The sequence below is a fragment of the Candoia aspera genome, chromosome 14 (genome assembly GCF_035149785.1).
Source record: "Candoia aspera isolate rCanAsp1 chromosome 14, rCanAsp1.hap2, whole genome shotgun sequence".
NCBI classification, from domain to species: Eukaryota; Metazoa; Chordata; class Lepidosauria; order Squamata; family Boidae; genus Candoia; species Candoia aspera.
This window is the reverse complement of record NC_086166.1, coordinates 4,885,077-4,907,739: the sequence shown is the minus strand read 5'-3', so window position 1 is coordinate 4,907,739 and position 22,663 is coordinate 4,885,077. Positions and strand designations below refer to the sequence as shown.

The 22,663-nt window shown below is 46.5% G+C and overlaps 1 protein-coding gene across 1 annotated transcript in view; it reads left to right on the top strand.

The window, feature by feature from the left end:
* Nucleotides 1-9,643: 9,643 nt before the first annotated feature.
* MAP2K3 (mitogen-activated protein kinase kinase 3) overlaps nt 9,644-22,663 on the top strand; it is a 45,169-nt gene continuing 32,149 nt past the window's right edge. Inside the window, exon 1 of the mRNA XM_063314604.1 lies at nt 9,644-9,761. Coding sequence (XP_063170674.1) covers nt 9,746-9,761 — 16 coding nt within the window. The 5' untranslated portion in view covers nt 9,644-9,745. The remainder of the gene's footprint in view (nt 9,762-22,663) is intronic.

The following is a 22,663-nucleotide window of genomic DNA, read 5'->3' as shown; positions in this document are numbered from 1 at the left end:
ACCAGACCTGCAGACATGGAAGGGAGGGTGTCCATTCTTTTGAAGGTCTCTTGATTGCTTTCTCCTAAAATAAATCCATGATCTTGCATGTATCCTCACCAAGAATGCTGGGAGGCAGCATAGGAATATCCAGCAGGTTAACATCGGAGGCTTTGGCTTCTGAAACTCCGCCAGAAGCATCATGACAGATGGATTCAACCTTTGGGAAGCTACCTGGAATTGGATTTACCAGACTTGACAGTCTCAGTGGCCCCAGTCACCTGGATTTAATTGTCCTTTTCGAGGGAACTGGTCTAGTTTATGGAGGCATAGAGGACCAAAGGCTAGTAGTCTTGATGGCTATAGATTATCCCAGGTATATGATAAGGAATGTGAATATGACCACGAGCAGGCAAGTTTGCGTGCTGCCCGTAGGCATATAGTTGACTATTATGGGAAATGAGTGGGATTGCCCAAGTTGGTGCTGTCATGTTATGCTGAGCCAACAATCCTATGGTTCTTTGCCAAGAGGGTCAATATTGGCATCCAACGCAGTTGGAGAACATCAGAGTGGAGAAAGCTAAAGCCAATTTAAGCCAGAATGACTTTTCTTAGACCAGTGTTTCTCAACCTCAGCAACTTTAAGGCGTGTGGACTTCAGCTCCCAGAATTCCATAGTCAGCAAGGCTGGCTGGGGAATTCTGGGAGTTGAAGTCCACGCGCCTTAAAGTTGCCGAGGTTGAGAAACGCTGTCTTAGACATTAATTACTTAGGATGATCCAATCTGCCTTGCCTCAGAGCTGGTAGAACATCGTGATGTTCACGATGTTCTACCATCTGGGCTGGAAGACAAAGTAACACCTCTTTCATCACTCTCAGCTTGGATTTGGGGCTGAAATTTATCACCCACAGGCAAACTCCCATTCCCTGTAGGAAGCAGGAAGCAGAAGAGTTGAAATCAGGTAGCTGACATGCCAAGTTCTAACATCTCATTGACAGCTTCCTTTGCATCATTCACTGATGCCAACAGACGCCGAAGAAGACCTCCTGAGGAGGCTGGTGCTGGCCTTCAGACCCTGTGAGCATTTGTGGAGACTTAAAAGGACGACCAGACTCACATTCCCAGTGCTGAGTCAACTCATCACAGCTGAGGAGGAGATCCACAAGATATTTTGCCCAAGCATTTTCAACTCAACGTGATCTTCAGAGAAATCATCGAAACAGCCACCACACATTGCCAACATGAGTAGAAAAGCATAGCCAAGAAATGTGGGTTAAGAACCATATTGATTTGCATCAGATTTCTTCTTTACCTGTTGGTACTTCCTGGGTAGCTCCCTCTGGCTCCAAGACATTATTCCCAAATGGGAATCATCTGAAAATTACAATTCAAAGGCCATCAATGAGAACCTTTGGATTTTGATTTCTCCATCTTTTTTTTTTTCAATTCCTTGATTCAGTTTGTACCTACTGCAATCAGTTGGACTCTGGGCAGTTAACCAAACTAGAAGCATTAACAAGAATAGCCTAGATCAGGTGTCTCTGCTCCGACTAAAAATTAATAAAAGTCATAAAAACAGAGACCCCCCAAGTAACATGATGTGTTTCCACTCAAATTCAGAGGCTGGATTCTGTAACGTCTCACTCACTGGCCACTAGGGGGCAGAATGATCATAATAGAAAAGAGCACAGTCAAAAGTTACCTTTGATAGAATCTCTCATCCGGTTCGCTCAGTGTTTTAATTAAAAAAGAAAGTTAAATACTTAACTTTTCTGTCTTTGCAATAAAGATCCTGACTCCATCCTAAGTAGGCTGGGAAAGCTACAAGGTATAGGTAGAGGGTGTGGTAGCCCCAATGGCTGGGCCTCCCCCAGTAATTTGCACTGAATGAGGAGCTTCCCAGTTTTCCATCTGCTTTACCTGTTGGAAAGCGGCTTGTGGAAAAGCAGAGAGCAGTGTGCACAGGAAGAGAAAGAGCAGAAATCTCTGGGTGCATCAGAGGTATTTCTAGTGGGATGGAAAGCCATGTGGTTTGAGCACTGAGTCGCTAAGCCTAAAATCATGGCTTGCTGAGCGAGTTACGATTGGCTGAGTCCACATGTTGCTCTAAGCCAGCCTATCTCAACCTTTTGACCCTGGAGGAACCCTTGAAATATTTCTCAGGCCTCAGGGAACTCCTGCACATTCAGGCTCAAATCTAGGCCAGAAGTTACAAAATTATTGTATTTGTTTCACGGGTAGGCCTGTCTAGATGCATTAACATTGTTCTTAAACTAAAGAATGAAACTTGCCTCTTTCATGTGAAGTTGCCCGAATTTGAGACGATTTTTAAAATAAATTGTGATCTCCCAGGGAACCCCTAGCGGCCTCTCGCAGAACCCGAGTGTGCCACGGGACCCTGGTGGAGAAACCCTGCTCTATGTCCTGACTGGTTTAACTCTGCTTTCTTAACCAAGCCAGCCCAGTTGGTTGGAATCATCCTCCACCATCAGCCTAAAGCTCAAACCCATCCTGGTTGGATCTGCTCAAACTAACCAAGCCATGTTACCGTGACTTGTGAATCTCAGCCAGTACTCATGACTTGTGAATCTCAGCCAGTACTCAAGCAGTCGTCCCACCAGAGTGGGAACAACCCAACTGGAGTGACTGGGATTAGATCAACCTTGTTCTTCTAGAAGGAGTCCCAGGGGAATCCACGACGTGTCAGCGGGGAGTCCCTTTGAAGAAAATACCAGTTTCGGGCAAGGGACTTTTCTAGGAACCGCAGCAGATAGTGAAGATTATCTCGCCACCCCACCCACCTGCTGCCAGTCATGAGAAATCCCCCCCCCCCAAGCCTTAGTGAATGCTGGCTTTATTTCTTTGCCAACAGCCTTCTTCTCTGTTGGCCTGCTGCCACCTTGGCAGGCTTCCTGCCTGTGTAATGAGTGACACCAATTTGTAATCATAGTTTCTCCTGCTGTTGTGTTTTTTTCTTCCCTGTTGTTGCGGTGGAGCTAAACCACACCCACAGCCTCCATCCTGATATTCACACTCGCTCCCTGACTTTTTTTTTTCCTTCCCAGCACTTCCTCATTCCGGTCTATCCATCCTGATAAGAAGGTGGCAACTGTAGAGCTGGCGAAGGTGATGTTGTTCACAGGGCCTGAATGGCTGAGCTACGATCGGCTTGGGTGGCGCATGTCCAGCCCTGTATCGGGGTTTACAAATCACCACGGTTGGGCTTATGCAACTCATTCAGAGCCGGATAAGTAAATCACACCATGGCTTAGCAGATCGGGTGCACCCTTTTTTGCCAGCCACAACCCATGCTTGGCCTTTGAGCAGCGCATCGTGGGGCAACAGTTTTTGAACCAAGGTGCCTCAAATGGGCTAACTTACAGAATGTGTCCAAAATCCAGGGCCCATAACTTCTGTGGAATAGAAATTTGGCAAATTTTATAAAACATTTCATGACATAAAAATTATTATAAAACGTTTAATGACATAATACAAAATGTCATGAAACATTTCCTGTGGTCAGCTCCTGATGTTTGACTGGGCTATACTGTTCGACAGGGGCTATTTTCAAGGCAGATGCATCTCTGAATATCTCCCTAAATTTTTAAGGACTTTCCCAGTGAAGGCAGGATATTAGAAGCTCCCAAGGACCACGCCCAAGCCTCAGGCAGTAACACTTTGCTTGCACACTGAGTGACCTCAGCCGAAGCATGGAATCCCACTTGCCAGCTTGATCTGGAATCCTCATTTTGCACAACTGGCCTGTATGTGCAAGAGAAGTCTGCATTCAGCTGAAGGTGGGCACTGAGTTAGGAGGCAGTTGGGAGGGAGAGATTCAGGGCCTTCCCTAAGATTTATCTTCACTAGAAATCTGAGGTTTCCCTTGTGTGTGCGTAGTTTTCTTCCGTCTTTGCAAGATTTCTTCGCTTTGCACCCAGGTTTTGCCATGACTGTGCAATGACTTCAGGTAAATTCAGCTTGTGAGCAAGAAGACTTCGCTTAAAATATCTGCCTGTTTCCTGTTACGTAATTTTTTTAAAAATTCTTTACTTGCATTTTGATAACCTGCGTTCAACAGGGAATTATTGTGGGGGAGATTGGCATCACTGATAGAAACTTTTGCCACTGATGGCTGAGTAGGTGGCAGCTTTTAAGGACATTCCCGCTTTCTTAGTGGTTTTTCTTTTATACACACACACACACATACATATGCATACATATACATATACATATAAAATTATTATTATAAAAGATATTATTGCCACTTTCTCTTCAAGGAACTCAACACGGCCGGCCTCCTTGCCCCCCAGTCATCTGGTGGGCGCGTTGTGCTAAGTCATCTTTTGCTGAAACCAGGACTGGCTGAGTTCACACAACTTGCTAAACCCCCCAAGCATTTACAAAGCACCATGGCTTGGCTTCGTAGCTAGCCTGAACCTGAGAAAACACTTAAGACAATGTGTAAATGCAGTCAGACCGTGCTTGCATTGTGTTCCAATGAACCGCAAACTAGGCGAGACAATTCTCACCCAGGGCATCATATGAACTCAAGTCATCTGGTTATATTATGGCTCAGTATGATGTGCGCACCTGGAACACTGGGTTCATTGAGCAACTAGGGTTCCCTTAACCATGGTTAAGTGCATTATGTGGAACCTTGAAATGGGAGGAAGCTGCACCACTGATTTTCATTGTAGCAGTTGGGGACTATGTGAGCTTCTGAAGTGATGGGTTTTCTGTTCTACTATTCTTCTGTTCCAATGCTTTTCAACCTCACCCACTTTAAGCTGTGTAGACTTCAACTCCCAGAATTCCCCAGCCAGCAACCCTGTTCTATTCCACTTGTACTGAGCCGTAAGCGGAAACTTTTGGAAGTGCCAAGTTTACCCATTGGAATGATGCTTCCAGAGCAATCAAAACTACTTTGGGATGAGTAATGAGGAAGACAATGAATACTGAGACATTTTGCTCAGTTATGCCTCACTTTAAGAACTGGAGGTTCCAAGGTGAGGCAACATTGCCATTCTATGATGCATTCTCACCCCAGGTGGTACAGCTTTAACGGGCAAGGCCCCTTGGTGGGATGTGAAACATCTGGACCCCCGTCTCCTTCTGCAACACTCATGTTTCATCTCCACCCAACTCAAGGTCTGAATGAATGCCATGCAGGTGGTAAGAGTGCATTCAGCACTAAATGAAATAAACTGGAATGCTCTTAGGAAGTCCTGTTGATGAAGCCAAAGCCTGTATTTTGGACCCACAAGCTGAAGGCAAGAGGTACTGGAGAAGATGCCGATGCGTGGAAATCAAAAAGAGCTTGAAGGAAGACAAGATAGTCAGATGATGGCTCAAAGGAGCTAATTGGCAGACGTTCCTGGCCTAATGAAGTCCACTGAATCATTAGAAGCCATTGAACAAGATGGCCGCAAACACTACAGAAACCATTGCGGTGCATGCAAGAATGTATAATCCACATCTTAATATATCCAGAATATCTTTCTCTTGTTCCACCTTGTTTTTTAGGTCATGACCTGCTGGTGTATTACATGCTAAGGCTGTCCCACCCCTCTCTGCCCCAACCTTTAAACCTGAGCTGTCCTTGACGAGGTTGGGGTCAAACCATATGGCAACAGGCATGGAAGAGACATGTCCCCACTCAGTCACGCTAATGGCATTTGCATCGTTGCATTCCACCGGCACATTGCAACAATGGGAGATGTGCTTTCTGAAAAGGGACAGGGCATTTTCCCCCACACCTGGAAAAGGTCATGGTATCCAGTGCCTGGGAATAAAGTGATCCAATCTGAAGATAGGATCAGGGAAGGAGAAGAGGGATTAGAAAACAGTTCAGTGGGAAATTAAATTCAGGAGGTGCAGGTAGTTTTAATCATCCGCTGAAAGTAGCCATTCGCAGAACAGTAGCTGGGTGTGGTAAGCTGATTAATACTCCAAATTCCTTGCCTGTTGTTGTTTGAATTTCACATAGCAACGTGAAACTAAATAGACACTCCAGGTTGTTGGTTTGAATGCACGTGCCTTTTTTCTCCCCCACCCCCCCTCACAAAATCAACATGCAGAGACCAGCCCTGCGCAGCCCAACTCTGCAGCTAATGGGAGCCATGCAGCTCTCCGAGGCGTTTCCAGGTCCAAAGCCAGCCGGTTTGTTGTTTATTCGTTTAGTTGCTTCCGACTCTTCGTGACTTCATGGACCAGCCCACGCCAGAGCTTCCTGTCGGTCGTCAACACCCCCAGCTCCCCCAGGGACGAGTCCGTCCCCTCTAGAATGTCATCCATCCACCTTGCCCTCGGTCGGCCCCTCTTCCTTTTGCCCTCCACTCTCCCTGGCATCAGCATCTTCTCCAGGGTGTCCTGTCTTCTCATTATGTGGCCAAAGTATTTCAGTTTTGCCTTTAATATCATTCCCTCCAGTGAGCAGTCTGGCTTTGTTTCCTGGAGGATGGACTGGTTTGATCTTCCTGCAGTCCAAGGCACTCTCAGAATTTTCCTCCAACACCACAGTTCAAAAGCATCAATCTTCCTTCGCTCGGCCTTCCTTATGGTCCAGCTCTCGCAGCCATATGTTACTACGGGGAACACCATTGCTTTAACTATGCGGACCTTTGTTGTCAGTGTGATGTCTCTGCTCCTAACTATTTTATCGAGATTGGTCATTGCTCTTCTCCCAAGGATTAAGCGTCTTCTGATTTCCTGACTGCAGTCAGCATCTGCAGTAATCTTCGCACCTAGGAATACAAAGTCTTTCACTGCTTCTACATTTTCTCCCTCTATTTGCCAATTATCAATCAGGCTGCTTGCCATAATCTTGGTTTTTTTGAGGTTTAGCTGCAAGCCAGCTTTTGCACTTTCTTCTTTCACCTTCATCATAAGGCTCCTCAGTTCCTCTTCGCTTTCAGCCATCAAAGTGGTATCATATGCATATCTGAGATTGTTAATGTTTCTTCCAGCGATTTTAACTCCAGCCTTGGATTCCTCAAGCCCAGCTTGTCACATGATGTGTTCTGCATACAAGTTGAATAGGTAGGGTGAGAGTACACAGTCCTGCCGTACTCCTTTCCCAATCTTAAACCAGCCCGTTGTTCTGTGGTCTGTTCTTACTGTTGCTACTTGGTCGTTATACAGATTCTTCAGGAGGCATACAAGATGACTTGGTATCCCCATACCACTAAGAACTTGCCACAATTTGTTATGGTCCACACAGTCAAAGGCTTTAGAATAGTCAATAAAACAGAAATAGATGTTTTTCTGAAACTCCCTGGCTTTTTCCATTACCCAGCGGATATTGGCAATTTGGTCCCTAGTTCCTCTGCCTTTTCTAAACCCAGCTTGTACATCTGGCAATTCTCGCTCCATGAATTGTTGAAGTCTACCTTGCAGGATCTTGAGCATTACCTTACTGGCATGTGAAATGAGTGCCACTGTTTGATAGTTCGAACATTCTTTAGTGTTTCCCTTTTTTGGTATGGGGATATAAGTTGATTTTTTCCAATCTGATGGCCATTCTTGTGTTTTCCAAATTTGCTGGCATATAGCATGCATTACCTTGACAGCATCATCTTGCAAGATTTTGAACAGTTCAGCTGGGATGCCGTCGTCTCCTGCTGCCTTGTTATTAGCAATGCTTCTTAAGGCCCATTCAACCTCACTCTTCAGGATGTCTGGCTCTAGCTCACTGACCACATTCTTTGGGATGTATTTTGTTGCCGCCTCCTGAACAATGTTGCGAACTTCTGTCCAAAGTTCTTCCGGGACCCTATCTACTAAGTCCAGTCCCTTAAATCGATTATCCACCTCCATTGCATATTCCTTAGGAATATTAGTGAGCTCATATCTAGCTGATCTGTGGGTCTTCCCTAATCTCTTTAGTCTGATCCTAAATTGTGCAATAAGAAGTTCGTGATCTGAACTACAGTCAGCTCCAGGACTTGTTTTTACCGACTGTACAGATGTCCGCCACCTTTGGCTGCAAAGGATGTAATCAATCTGATTTTGGTGTTGTCCATCTGGTGAAGTCCACGTATAAAGCCGTCTCTTAGGTTGTTGGAAGAGAGTGTTTGTTATGCAGAGTGAATTGTCTTGGCAAAATTCTATCAGCCTATGTCCTGCTTCGTTTTGTTCTCCCAGGCCATGCTTACCTGTAATTCCAGGTGTCATTTGACTGCCCACCTTAGCATTCCAGTCTCCCGTGATGAAAATAACATCTCTTTTAGGCGTGTTCTCCAGTAGGTGCTGCAGATCCTCACAGAACTGCTCTACTTCAGCTTCTTCAGCATCTGTGGTTGGGGCGTATATTTGGATCACTGTGATGTTGGATGGCTTGCCCTGAATTCGAATTGAGATCATTCTGTTGTTTTTTGATTGTATCCAAGCACTGCTTTAGCCACTTTACTATTAATTATGAAGGCTACTCCATTTCTTCTGTGGTCCTCTTGTCCACAGTAGTAGATCTGGTGGTCATTTGATGTGAAGTGGCCCATTCCAGTCCATTTCAGTTCACTGACGCCCAAAATGTCTATCTTTAATCTTGACATCTCACCAATAACCACATCCAATTTGCTCTGGCTCATAGATCTTACATTCCAGGTTCCAATGGTGTGTTGATCCTTAGAACATCGGATTCGCCGTTCACCGCCAGCACCGTCGGCCGCTAGCCGTCCTTTCAGCTTTGAGCTAGCTGCGTCATCACGTCTGGGGCTAGTTGAACTCATCCTCTGTTCCTCCCCAGTAGCATTTTGACCATCTTCCGACCTGGGGGTCTCATCTTCCGATGGTATACCGACGTATCTCTGGTTGTACTGATCCATTTAGTTTTCACGGCAGGAATACTGGGGTGGGTTGGCATTACCTTCCCCAGGGATCGCATTTAGTCTGACCTCTCTGTCATGACCTTCCCATCTTGGGTGGCCCTTCACGGTTTAGCTCATGAAATCATTGAGGTGCTCAAGCTCCAGCACCACGACAAGGTAACGATCCTTTGCTGAAGAAAGCCAGCCAGTGGGGTCTGGCAAACCATCCAGGGGGGGTGGGGCGCAGCCTGTCATCTGAATCTGAGCACAGGTGGTTTGATCATCAATCCAGAGTCGATAAACAAACCCCAGCTGAAGGGGTGGCATGGCCGCTAACTCAGCAACAGCCAGGACTGGAAAGGGGTGCCAAAGCCTCATTTGCAGGGGACCGGTGCCCAACTAGAGGGCTCTGATAAACCTCCCACAGGGTGCCATGCAACGTCAGCCCGCGACGGTTGGGTCAACAGGCCAGGATGATGCCAGGGGCCGCCGAGCCGGGCCGGGCGCGCGTGCCCCAGCCGGGCGGGCAGCCGAGGGACAGCCCGGGGCCGGGCACATCCTGCCGGCGTGTCACGAGCTCCCCGCCCCGCGGAGAAGCAACGAGGAATCTGGAATTTCCTCTGCGGTCACCTGGGCGAGCAGCCGCGGGACCGGGCGGGCGGCGGAGGGGCGGGGCCGGCAGGGACCCCGCCCCGCTCCGGAGGCAAGCCAGTGGGGAGCGGGGCGGGGCGGGGCGAGGCGGAGCGGGGCGGGGCGGGGCGGGCGAGGGCTTTTAGGCCGGGGGGGGGCGCCTGCCTCGGCTCAGACCGCGCGGCGCTCGGGGGCCGCGCGTTGCCGCCGCCGCCGCCGCCCAGAGCGCCCGGACATGCCCGGCGGCCGCTCTGCGGGGCGCCCGGACTCCTCCCGCCGCCTCACCTGCGCGCCCGGCCGGGTCTGAGCCGGGGCGAACCGCGGCGCAGCCATGTCGCTGCCCAGAGGTAAGCGGGCAGCGTCCCCCCCGCGCCGCGAAGCAGAACCCCGCGCCCCCGCCCGAGCCCCCGCCGGGCGCCGTCCGACGGCCGCTGCAGCGGAGCCTCGCAGGGAAGGCGGTCGCGGGAACGCCTCCGCGCAGCCTCGCCGGGGGTCGGGTCTCCGCGGGCGGCGGCGCGGGGGAAGGAGGAGGACCCCCGGGTGCAGCGCAGCAGCCAAGCCGGCCCCGCCCGGACTTGGTGCGGAGCTGGGCGGTCGCAGCCTTCTTCCGGGGGGGGGGCGCGGAGCGGGAGGCGGGAGGGCTTTACCGCCTGGCTGGGGGCGTCTGGGCTCCCGCTGAAGTTAAGCAGTTTTCTGGGGGTGCCCCGAATGCGAAACCAAACCGGAGGTCCGCGTCTCCCCGGGGGATGAAGTTTGGCGGGTGGGTTGAACTCCGGCGCGGAGCTTGGCGGGGTCTGCCCTGAAGCCGTTATCACTCTTGGGATGGTTGATGGGACCGACCTTGGATGACCCAGCCATTGGTCATGGTTTACTATTATCTAGATGTTGTATTGTTATTACCCACAGGGTGTTGGGGTGCGTGTTGAGAAAACAGGTTGCCTGTACTAATAAAAAAAAGAGAGAAAATCCTAGGGGGTGGGTTTGAATTCTTCTTCCCCCCCCCCCCCCAGTAATGCTATAAAAATTCCATTTTTATAGAACTCCTGCTTTATAGGCAGGATTCCAGGTTGTATTCCATACCTGAGGGTTTTTCCAACTTGGTGGCTGTGGGAGTTGCAGGCTGACATACCTGGTTGGAAGGAAGCCACTCCCATGGCTGCTCTGATAAACTTAATCCTTACAATTGGGTGCCATAATCCCTTTTGTGAGTCCCGAGATACGGAAAAGGTTTACTTTGGAATCTGTGGCAAGGAGATTGCATACAGAAGTTGAGGAAGAACCACTGAAATTTTATAGAGCTTTCGGAATCGTGGTCCATGATTATCCGTAATCAAGTCAATGTCAGCTTTTAGTGACCGCGTAGATAGGTCTTCTCCTGAAGTGTCCTGAAGGGCCAGACTGGGGACAGATCATCCTTGAGAAGGTCTGTCTTTGTGGTCTCCCAACGGTGGACCCATCGTCTCTGTAAATAAGTCCCTCCACCTTGCTGCTGGTTGTCCCCTTCTTCTCTTTTGTTCCACCTCTCTCAGCTTTATAGACTTCTCAAGAGAGCTGGGTCTTCATGTCGTCGATTGATTATGTGCCATCAAGTCAGAGTTGACTCTTAGCAATCAAATAGATAGACCACCTTCAGGATCATCTGTCCCTAACCTGGTCCTTCAGGTCTTCCAACATTGCACCCGTCACCCCTGTAACTGAGTCCCTCCACCTTGCTGCTGGTTGTCCTCTCCTTTTTCCTTCCACCTTTCTCAGGCTTAGAGACTTTTCAAGAAAGCTGGTTGAATGACTATAATAAGGCATGTAACCTGAGACCCGGTGTTTCTTTTTGGAGGTTGATTGCTCTTTAGGCAGGCTCTAAGTAATTTTAAACAGTAACTTAATAAGCTTTCTTATTAGCTGTGAAATAGAAAGAGTTTGTAGTTTCTTATTTCCTGGGAGTAAGCCTGTTCAATCCAGCGAGACAGAATTCTAAATCGCAAAATGAGGCTTCCCCACGGTATGCAAAAATGGTCAATACGTTCCAGATTTTATTCCAAATTGATTTGTGCTAGGTGATCTTCCCCACGAGGGTATATTGGACCTCACACCCATAATATGCAGCAACAGGTGAAATCCAGTGAGTCCACAGAGCTGTCAAGTTGGGAAGAGGTGTAAATGCAGACCTCAGTTTCCCTTTCTGAAATATACATACATGCACGATCGTTGATTTCTTTATTTTGAAACAGTAAGTGAAAGACAGAGTTTAAAGCAATTTATAAAAAGCCTGGAAAATAAATTGTAACTGCTGTTCATGTCAGTGTTTCTCAACCTCAGCAACTTTAAGATGGGTGGACTTCAACTCCCAGAATTCCCCAGTCAGCATGCTGGCTGGGGAATTCTGGGAGTTGAAGTCCACCCATTTTAAAGTTGCTGAGGTTAAGAAACACTGCTTTATTTATTGCTTCTTTTAAACTAAAGAGACCAAGGTTCTTGATGCAGATGACAAAATAAGCCTTAGGGTTTCATGCGAATCACTAAGCATCTTTTGGCTAGAATGAACCCAAGAATAGAATGAAGTAATATCGTGTAACACCCAGGAAGTACACCTTTATCCAAGGCCTAAAACTCAGCCAATTTTTTTTAAAAAAGGATTTTTGTGTTTATATAACATTCAAGAGAATAAAAACCAGTTTGATCTATAACATGTTGATTTGAAATAAGTGCCTGTGTGTATTGATTCAAACGCATTATAGCATCTCTACGAGAATCCCTCTGGTGCAGCCTTTCTCAACCTTCTGACCCCGGAGGAACCCTTGAAATATTTTTCAGGCCTCGGGGAACCCCTGCTCATTCAGGCTCAAAGATAGGCCAGAGGTTAAAAAATTATTATATTTGTTTTGTGGGTAGGCCTGTATATATGCATTAAAAGTGTTCTTAAACTAAAAAATAAAGAATGAAACTTACCTCTTTAATGTGAAGCTTCCTGAATTTGAAATAATTTTTTAAATAAATCCTGATCTCCCAGGGAATCCCTCATGACCTCTTGCAGAATCCGAGGGTGCCACAGAACCCTGGTTGAGAAACCCTGCTCCGGTGATTGATTGATTAATTAGTTAAGGAACTGTGTTAGTTTTGTTTTAATCAGACACTCCTTCAATCCAGTCTTCCGCATTTTCTCCAAGGTGAGGAAGTGACCTGAAGTTCCTGGAAGATGATTTAGGCTTAGAAGCTGATACCTGGCTCAGCATCACTTAGCCAACCCTGTGTGATCCACAAAAACTAAGGCTTGTCAGGACCCGATGAACTGGGATGAACGAGCCTTATGTTGAAATGGGGCCTTGAGAAAAAAAACATCCTAGAGGAAAACAGTGGCAAGCAGGGGAAGTTCTAAGTCACCAGGGAGACTTTATTTTTGTTTAAAGGCTGACCAATCTGGGCATAATCCACTGGGTCTCTGCTGCTTCTTGGGAATTTGCATCAATGCAAGGAGGAGATGTAGGTAGACTTTTTGGCACGGCCATATTTCTTTTTGCTAGGTGTTTCTCTCTGGCAGCAGGGCGAGGATGACCCTGAGGTGCAAATTTGTGTTTGTAGTTAGCCCTTCTACCCTCTTAAAGTGCAAGCTGGTTGGTTTTCCCACCTCCTTGGGCGGTGCAGGTGGCAACCCAATCCTCTGGGAGTCCCCTGAGAGATGCCGTGACAGCATAAAGAAGAGGGAAGTGTTGAACAGCTGTGCAAAATTGATCCAGAGGTAGGCAAAGGATTGAACTGAATATATGGATCTGTTTCAGGGCAGTCTCAGGGATTTTCAACAGCTTGGGTTAAATTGGAAGAGAAGTGTGTGTGTGTGTGTTTTAAATAAATTGGGTGGTGGTGAAGATCTGTCCGCAGAGTTCCGGTGCAAGACACAACAAACACCTGACATTTATCCCCATTGTCTTTTGCTTGATGAATATCGGCTTGACATCACTTAAAAAAAAAGTCTTGCCAAGGTGAAGTCTGCTCCCCTCTGGAGTTTGTACATAGATCTCCCTCCTTGGCCAGCCTTGTTGTTATTGTTATTAATATTCCAGCTACTGAGGTTTTTCAGCTGCTGTTTATAGTAAGGCAATTTATTAGTGAAGGAGGAAGCAATCAGAGAGTAAGAAAATTGTAGGAGGAGAGTTTACAGTAGCCAAAATTGGAAGGAGACTGGTAACGCCTTTTTCGACCCACACATTTTATTCAAAGGCAGAAGCCTAAAGCTGATTTTAGTTTGCAGAAAGGGTCGGTGAACAAAATAAGCAAAGTTGAGATGGTGAAATGATGATGTTTTCCAAAAGGTGTTGAGCCCCAGATCAGGCTCTGCTGGTGGCTAATGATCAAGGATGATGGGATTTTAATCCAGCAAGGACAGGAAGGTCACAGGGGTTTAGGCTGAGCTTTAGAAATAGAGGGAATGCAGAGGGAAGTGCTGATAAATCTGTGGGCCAAAGTAACAGGGTCATGGTGGCTACTTTGGAAGTCTTAAAGCTCGAAGAAATACAACTGGGGCACTCCACAAATAGTGTTAGGGGTCACGGATCTGGATCTCCGCATACAATAGTTGCATCCTGCAGACTTGCATCCTGCAGGTTTGGTGACCTAGAAACAGACCCACAACTTTTCTTAAGATTGGATGCCACATTTTAATGCCACATAACTGCCCCAGAGTCCCTCTTTTGGGGGAGATGGGCGGTAACAAAATTTGAATAATAAATGTTGTGGCGTGAAAATGCATTAGATGAGATGGTTGGTAACTGTTGGCTGTTTGTAGCTGATGAAAACAATATCTATTTCACACACACATACCCATGCACACTTTATGGGAATGTCCTTTGGAATTAAAGTTGGAAAAATATGTTATGATTCATTAATTCCTTCACATCAAAGGCCGGGAAATCCTTTCAAGTGCTTGGTTAATGACTGCAGAGCTATGAACTGCACATTGTTCTCATAGTTATGTATAATAGAGTAATTGCTATTTACGTAACTGACTTTGTAATAGGGCACGTTTCAGTTTTCTCTCTGTCCGGCTTACTTGATGGCTGCTTATGAGGACCAGTGCTTGGTCACCTATGGCTACCTATGGTGACCATATTTTCTTGGAAAAAATAAAGGACTAACCTGAAAAAGGGCAAATCTGAAAGAGTTTCATAAGGATAAAAAATGTTGATTGCTGATAGCTTTGCTTAACAAAGGAAAATTCAAGAGCAATCCAAGAAAAACTTTAGAGAAAGCACACTTTCTAATAAAAATATCTAAAATCAAACATTACCTGTAAATTTATTTTAAAAAGACAGTTCTGTTTACAATTTTTTTTTCACCTGAATGTGAAAGGCTGTGCATTAAGTGGTGGTCCCATCTGTATGGGAAAAGTTAAATGACCCAAAGAAAGGACAACAGTGAGTTTTTGAAAAAGAAATAAATCTAAAGGACAGCTTTTTGTAATAAAGGACATGTGGCCCGTATACCTATGGTACATAAATATTTCCTGTAGGCCGCCACACTGGAGACGTTTTTGAGAAGGTGGAACAGATTTTTCGGTCCGTTCTGAACGACCAACGATTGCTGCAAAGGGCAGGCCAGTTTATGACCTGGTCCATTGAGGTCAACAGTGCTTTGCAGTCAGTGGCTGTAAAATTGCAACTGTAGAAGTGTATGTGCAGGCAGATGCTATGGGAGTGTTCCAGTGAATGTACTAGCTTAATTTTCAAAGCTAGCCATCAGTGGAATATTGTTGAAAAGGAATTGTTGGATTTATATCTCAAAATCTAAATAAAATAAAGGATACAGACCCTACCCAACTGCATGTTTTGACGTATGTAGAAGTGTGCTGATTTTAATAATATTGAAGTCATATTTGGGTCTGTTGTGAACGTAACATTGAAATCCCATTAAAGGTGTAATTGTATGCATGCTTTCTGGATGTTTCATTCATCTCATTGGGACTTACTTCTGAGTAATTTAGAATTGCGCACTGAGTGGGTTTTACAGAAACTTGCTCCACACCATTGAAGATGACGGGTGCATTGCCCCTGGCCTTTGGGCTCAGAGCATTTAAAAAGATTTGCAGCATGAAAAACAGTGTATGTATTCTGATGAAATGCTTAGTTTTTTCAATTCAAGCCAGGCAGGAACCAAGTTTTGCTTTGTTGCATGCTTGAGTTTGTTGGAAGATAGGTAGGTAGGTAGGTAGGTAGATAGATAGATAGATAGATAGATAGATAGATATGCACACTTTTCCTTATTGTACATTTTTGGGGAAGAGGAGAGCACTGCAAAGTTCAGAATCTCAAAGGTTATTGCCTTTTACTTTCTGTATGTAATGTGTGTGAGTTTCATTAAAATGCAAGCCAGATAATTGTCTTTCCCGTCCTAAATAAATCAGAATAAATACTGGGTATCCTTCCATTAGGGCAGCGAAAGAATGTGTAAATCAACTCCCCTTATGCATTTCTTAACCTGATGTCCTCTTCCAAAGCGGCATTGCTGCTCTCTCATGGCCTGGGTGTGATGCTAATCTGGATTAGTTCTTTATGTGCTCAATTAAATACTTGGCTGTTTAGTCTTCCTACATCCTTTTCCCATGAGGTTATGGAACATGCAGGTGAGCAAGTGACTGGTCATGCTCCTTTACAGGTGACAAATTAACATTTAAAAAACAACAACAGTACAAACACTTTGTCTGATGCCCTGGGGGCAGTTTGCTGGATGCAAAAATGTCGTCTTTTGCTTCTTGTGTAACGGGTAGTTGCAATATTTTATTTGCCATCTTGCTTCGGTTGGTATCTTAAGTTCCCAAAGGAAGGAACTCAAGGTGATCCAGATTGTTGCACGTTCGAAGATCTTACAGGAGTTGAGGCTCAGCACAGCTGGAGACTGAGTTATGGAGGTCTGAAACGGTGCATCAAACTTAGCATTGCCGACTGGTTGGTGGTGATGTCTATAGCTCCCAGTTTTGCTAGCCAGAGAGCTGAGCCTGGAAGCCTTCTCTGTGTGCTGTGCCACTCTGCTGTAGCTTCCATGTTTGAGGTTGAACCTTCTTTCCAATGAGACGGTGGATCTGGACAGCTTTCTGGGCGGGCCTTCTGAACCCCTCTATGTGGCAAGTCCAGCCAAGTTGTGTGTTCGTGTTTTTAACTGGAGAGAGTTCGGATTTGCATTTCCTGTCTAAGTGGTGTGTGTGTGTGTGTATGTATAAATCTCTTATGAATGAGTCCTGTCACATTTCTGAGCCACTGACAGCACGCACGCCAGCCTGACCTTCAGGGCAAGAATGCATTGCAAGCTGGATGAGAAACGTAGCAAGTCACCTTAGGTTGGTCACGCAGGAAGTCCGTGTGATTTTGAAGGCCGCCTTGTCGAAGTGTAAACGAAAGCTTCCCAAGGATGAAAAATGCAGGAGGGAAACAATTGAGGTTGGGGAACTCTACCGTTGTTTCTCTGGAGTTAAATTCCTGGAGTTTATCGTGTTTTACCAGCCCTGGGTTTCTGGGAAACAGCTCACTTTTGGATGCAAGACCCTACCCAGAGAAGCGTTTCAAGCCTTCTCCTCAACCAGTTGTGTTGGCCATGCTGAAGTTCTTGCGAACTGTAGAAAATGGGAGCACAAAGCAGTTCTTCTTCCTCTTTCACAATATTAAAATGCAAGTTCCTTGGAGCTACACGTGGGCAGACCTCAGACCTACCAAAGGAAGCATGGCTGTACCTAAGATTGGTTATTGTGGATGGTCACCGGCATAGGTGCTTTTAAAAAAAGGATGAGATAAAATCAAGTTGGGTGAGAACACCCACCACCTCCTGAGTCATGGGCATCCAAGCTTGAATACCAGCTGCTGGGGGACATCTGCCCCACCAGGACTACCCATCTGCCCTGCTTGCAACCTTCGGAGATGCACAGCCTCTTATATTCTAGTGCAACCACGGTTGCAAGGCCACGGAATTTCTGCAGTTGTGTCCTAGATCAGCTTTTCTCAACCTTTTGACCTTGGAGGAACCCTTGAAATATTTTTTAGGCCTCGGGGAAGGAACCCTGCCCATTCAGGCTCAAAGACAGGCCAGAAGTTACAAAATTCTTATATTCGTTTCATGGGTAGGCCTGTCTAGATGCATTCACAGTGTTCTTAAACTGGAAATAAAGAATGAAACTTGCCTCTTTCATGTGAAGTTGCCCGAATTTGAAATAATTTTTTAAATAAATCATGATCTCCCAAGGAACCCCTAGTGACCTCTCGCGGAACCTGAGGGTGCTGCAGAACCCTGGTGGAGAAACCCTGGCCTGGATTGTGGGGATATGTAACTGCTCTGGTTTATTTTGAAGTGGGATAAGGGTTGAAGAATGTTCATCTGGTTTGCTTTAAGGATTTGATCGATGTTATTCCCTTTTAAAGACATGGAATTACTGTTTTGAATTGTCTTTGTTTTTTGGGTTTATTAAGATTGGGATTATTAAAATTGTTGTACTATTAAGTATAATAGGCAAGTTATGTGCTGTTTAATTTGATTCATATTATACTAGACAGAAATGTATAGAATAGTGGTAGGAAGGGAATAATTAAATTTGTTTTATCTTTTGGAGGAGAGAAAGACGTTTAGGAGGTTTATATGAATTTTTTTTCTTTATTTTAATATAAGGGGGAGGAGTAACTATAGTTAGTGATTTTTATTATGTGTTAAAGTGGAATGACTTATAGAAATAGTGTGGTGTTTTGGTTTAATATAGAGTAAGAGATTGATTATGGAAATTTTTGTATATCCGTGCTGTTAGAAGTCGGAAGCCGCATCTTATTGTAAATTTGAAAATTTTTTCTCTTGTGTTTCCGCACATTTTTCCCTTCTTTGTAGTTTTTTTTTTTTTTGGTAGTTTTTATTCTTCTCTTGAAACCTAATAAAATTTACTATAAAAAAGAAAATGGTGATCACATGACCACAGGATGCTGCGACAGTCATAAACACGAACCTGTTGCCAAGCGCCCAAATTGTGATCACATGACCGTGGGGATGCTGTGACAGTCATAAGTGTGAGGACCGGTCATACGTCGGTTTTTTCAGCACCGTTGTAGGTCTGAACCATCACTAAACAAATGGTTGTTAAGTGGGGACTACCTGTAATGCTGTAGGAAGTGCAGTGGCTGAGTCTTGCTTTAGAGGTACCGAATGCAAAGAGTGGGGCCTGAGAGCAATGAATGGGGCATTCTTTCTGGGAAGGAAGTCTTGTTTTGGATGATGTAAGAGGCCGGAAACCAAAAGACCAACCAGAAAAGGCGGAGCTGTGCTGGAAATGGGCTGAGGATCTCTGCTGAAGATAAAGGCTGCCGGTAGCCAGACCGTATTCTCTTGAGGGTTGAGATTTTCAAACAGTTGCAGGACTTGGCGTGGATCTTGTTCAGGCTGGGAGTTTTTCAGTTCTGCATTTTCCAAAGCACGGGCATTTTCAGAGACTGGTTTTTTTTCCCTAGAATACTGAAATCCGTTTTTCTTTTAAACCAGAGCCAGCTTTTTCTTTGTGTGTGTCGGTTTGTTTTGCATTTTTGAGGGGTGGGGAGCGGTGTTAGTGGTTTTGCACACTTATTTTAGTCTCTTTCATTTTTAGTTGTGTTTAGTTAGTGGCATTGCATGCTGTAGCTAGTGGTTTTGCACACTTATTTTATTTATTTATTTATTTATTTATTTATTTTTTAAAAAAACCTCCAAATAAGTCTGTATTACTTGTGGGGAGGGAGGGGGAAAATGGGTCTGAGGGCTGCATCCCACTTGCATGGCCTGGGTAGCTTGGCCAACTTCACCCTTAAGGAGAAGCCCTCCTTGCTGAGTGATGTACAAAATATTTAATGCAACATTGGATAGGAATGCAGTTGGGACAGAACAGGGGTTCCAAATTCCTGGATGTTTGAGGGGCTCTTTCAGGGTCCCTCAGTTGTGTGTCAATTCTGTTCCCTTCTCTTGTGCACTGGGGCAGCCCTCCCGTAGCTAGGCTCACCTGCCGACAAGACCCTGGTGTGGCAGGGTGGGATGCAGGACCAGCCACGTCAGTTGCATCCTCATCTGAGCAAGAGGGCCAGGCAGCCAAGAACCATGCCCTACTCTCGAAAACATTGCAGCTGCACAAAGCACAAGATGTCCAGGTATCTACTTGGAAACAGGGGCGTTTCCAAATGGAATCCAGGGCAAGCTTTTGCAAAGAGATGCACAATGCTGGCTCGGGAGCCACACAAGCACCTGGTGGCTTGGAGCCGAGCAGGCCAGCAAGGATGACCTTAATGCTGCTGCTGCTGTATCAAATCAAATTACCGTCAAAGACCAGCATATGCAGCTGGGTTGGTCCTCTTCCCTTTGAAGGCCGCCCCCTCCCCTCCCCTCCCCTCCCCTCCCCTCCTGGCTTTGCGTAAGCCGGCTCCTCCGTTTCCGCCTGCCCAGCGGTGCCCCTTTTATTTCAAACTCGGTCAACTGTTTACACTTCCGGTGGCCTCCCTTCCTTTCTCATTGGCTGCGGAGCCTGGTTGAGGCCGCGTCGCCAAATAAAGCAACAGTATAAAAAGTCTGTGTGTGTGTCAGTGAAGGAGTTGCAAGTGTGGGCAGTTGCAAATGAAAGCCCAGCAAAGGTGGCGGGCTTTATCGCTGGGGACTGTTGCCAAAGGTGACCCGCTTCCAAAGTGACTTTGAAGCTGCTCCAGATTTGCCAGGCGGCTTGCAATTTATGTTCAGCCACATCTGTGCTGCCTTTTGCCCTAAATGTAGTGGGCTGGTTCACGCACCGCCCAAGGCTGTAATCTGCGGTTTGCAAGGTTCTGAGTTCACCCCCAGTCACCAGCGAGCAACTTTCATCCCCTTCCTTTAGTGCCGCTCATCCTGGAATGGCGGAAAATGGTGTTTTTGAGCTGCAGTGGCTGGCTTTGCCCAAAGGGTTCGTGGGTCAGCAAGAAGCCAACATTTGGAGTGGATTCAGTGAACTCTGTTTATGCCAGCGTAATGTGGGAATCCATCCACTCGGCAGCCCGTCGGCCGAGTCGAAACTGTCACGCATCAGAACTTTTCCTTCAGTTGAGATGTACTGTTGGTCACTTGGTGCGGGTTATTGTAGAAGTTCCTTCGAAGTCTTTATGATACTGCAAAAATGAGAAGATTGTGGGATATGCTTCCATGCGGTCTACGTTTAATAATATGCGGAAATATTAAAATTAAATATTTAGTATTAAAATGCTACTGTAAACCGCCCAGAGTCGCTCTTTGAGTGAGGTGGGCGGTGACTAAATTTGAAATAGAAATAGAAAAAAATAATTAAAAGGATGGAGCTAGCTGTGTGTCAGTGCCCTATGGCTGTTTCCCACGTTATAATTGATTGCGATCACCAATATGTATCTATTTTTTAATCACCTTACCGCTGTGGTCCCATTCTTACCTTTATTCAGCTTGACTATAATCTAGAGTAATAATAAAATAGCTGAGATCCCTTTCCTGATCCTTGGCTAATGACAATTACATGGGAAGAGACAAAGCAATGTTGTATTTTTCTAATCACTCCCAACTGGTACATTCCACCATTTTTAGAAGGGCACCTTTGCAGACCTGATTCAGGATTTCTCTGCTGAGCTGACGATGGATGTTCCATCCTACAAGCCCTGGTTTGAACGGACGTTGCAAAAAAAAAAGTTTGTTTTAATGATCATGGTTTGTGGGAAGGAGTTAGTAATCATTGGATCTAAGGTGCTTAACCCTCACCAGATTGGCTTCCTGCTGTTTCAAGAATTAGCTGGCTGAACCATGCCGGTTTACCTAGCCAGCGGGAATCCCAGCTTTGAGATCTGCAGATGGGTGCAGATGTGCCAGAAAAGGTGGAGCTTGGTTTCCGTAGAATAGGTTTTCATTTAATCGAGCACACGTGGCAGGAGAGGGGTCAACACCTACCGCTAGATTTTCAGGTAATTCGTGGAAATCCCATTGCATTGGTTGGGGCAATCTCATCATTATCATCATCTTAACTTTGCAGAACCCTGGCTTTTTCAGGGGGCCCTGGAACAGGATCTGGTGTGAGCTGGGAGTGCCCTGTTGCATCTGGATGTGTGCTGCCAACCCCAGCAAGTAAAATCCCAAAGGACAGTGTGCACAACCTCTGTACACAATGTCTTCCGGGATTTTACTTGCTGGGGTTGGCAGCCTTCTTGCGGTGCCACTGGGAGAAGGGAACGCGGCAGCCCCTCAGGGTTGCCGGAGCAGCACTCGAGCCCCTGCAAATCAATCAATCAATCAATCCCCACCCTAGCTTAGCTTTCAGTGTGACTGGGGCCCTTGAGTCCTCACTGTGCACTCTCTCTTTTGCAAAACCACCTTCTCAGCCCCTTCCTCGTTGGGGGTGGGTGTCTGGTCTCCTCCCTCCCCGCTGGGGCTGGGATTCAATGCGACTCAGCCTCCTGAGCAGTAATTTCCTATCTCGTTCTCCCCTCCCTGCTTCTTTCCACGAAGTTATAAGCTTTACAGCTGCATAGGAAGGTCCCCGTCTGTGGCTGACTCACTCACTGTGGCCGCCTCCTCCATTACAGCATTTCTCTCTGCTCCCACTTCTGAGAAGCGCCTCGCTTTCAGGAACTCTGAGTGTACCGTCTGGGTTTGCAAAGAGGTTAGCTGCACTCTTGGCTCCCTGGGGCTGAGATTCCCAGATATTTTAGAACTGGCTGGGAGAAGAGAAAATGGAATGATTTGGCAAGCGGGACGGAGAAGAACGGCAGGCAGATGCGCAAGGGGGAAGCCCGATGGCTTCCACACTAATTGTAACCAGGCCCACAACTAGGGTCTGGGTCACCTGGGGCAAACATGGATTCCGTGCCCATTTTGGCACCCCCCCAGTGCTCATTTTGGTACCCCCCCCCAGTGCGGTGCCCAGGGCACATGCCCCGCTTGCCCCCCCCCCCCCCAGTTGCGGCCCTGATTGTAACGGGCGCGTTCGGTTGGAGGGGACTTGATGCCACGTGTGAACTCAGCCTCTGCGGCTCTTCGGTGCCCAATTCTGGACTTAGGATCTTCTGCAAAGAGGAGAGGCCCCCGTTTCCCCAAACTCAGTTTAGCGAGATGTGCGGGCCCAGCAAATGGGTGGGCGCCACCTGTCGCCCTTCCAAATTGTCAGTTCAGATGGCAGGGGTCTCTCTGCACCCCCTCCCCACAATTAAGTATTCCAATCTCTCTTCTCCCTCCTTCTCTGAAATGTCTCCCCCCCCTTTTTTTTTTTCTGAAACTGTCCCATTTAGGATATGGTGAA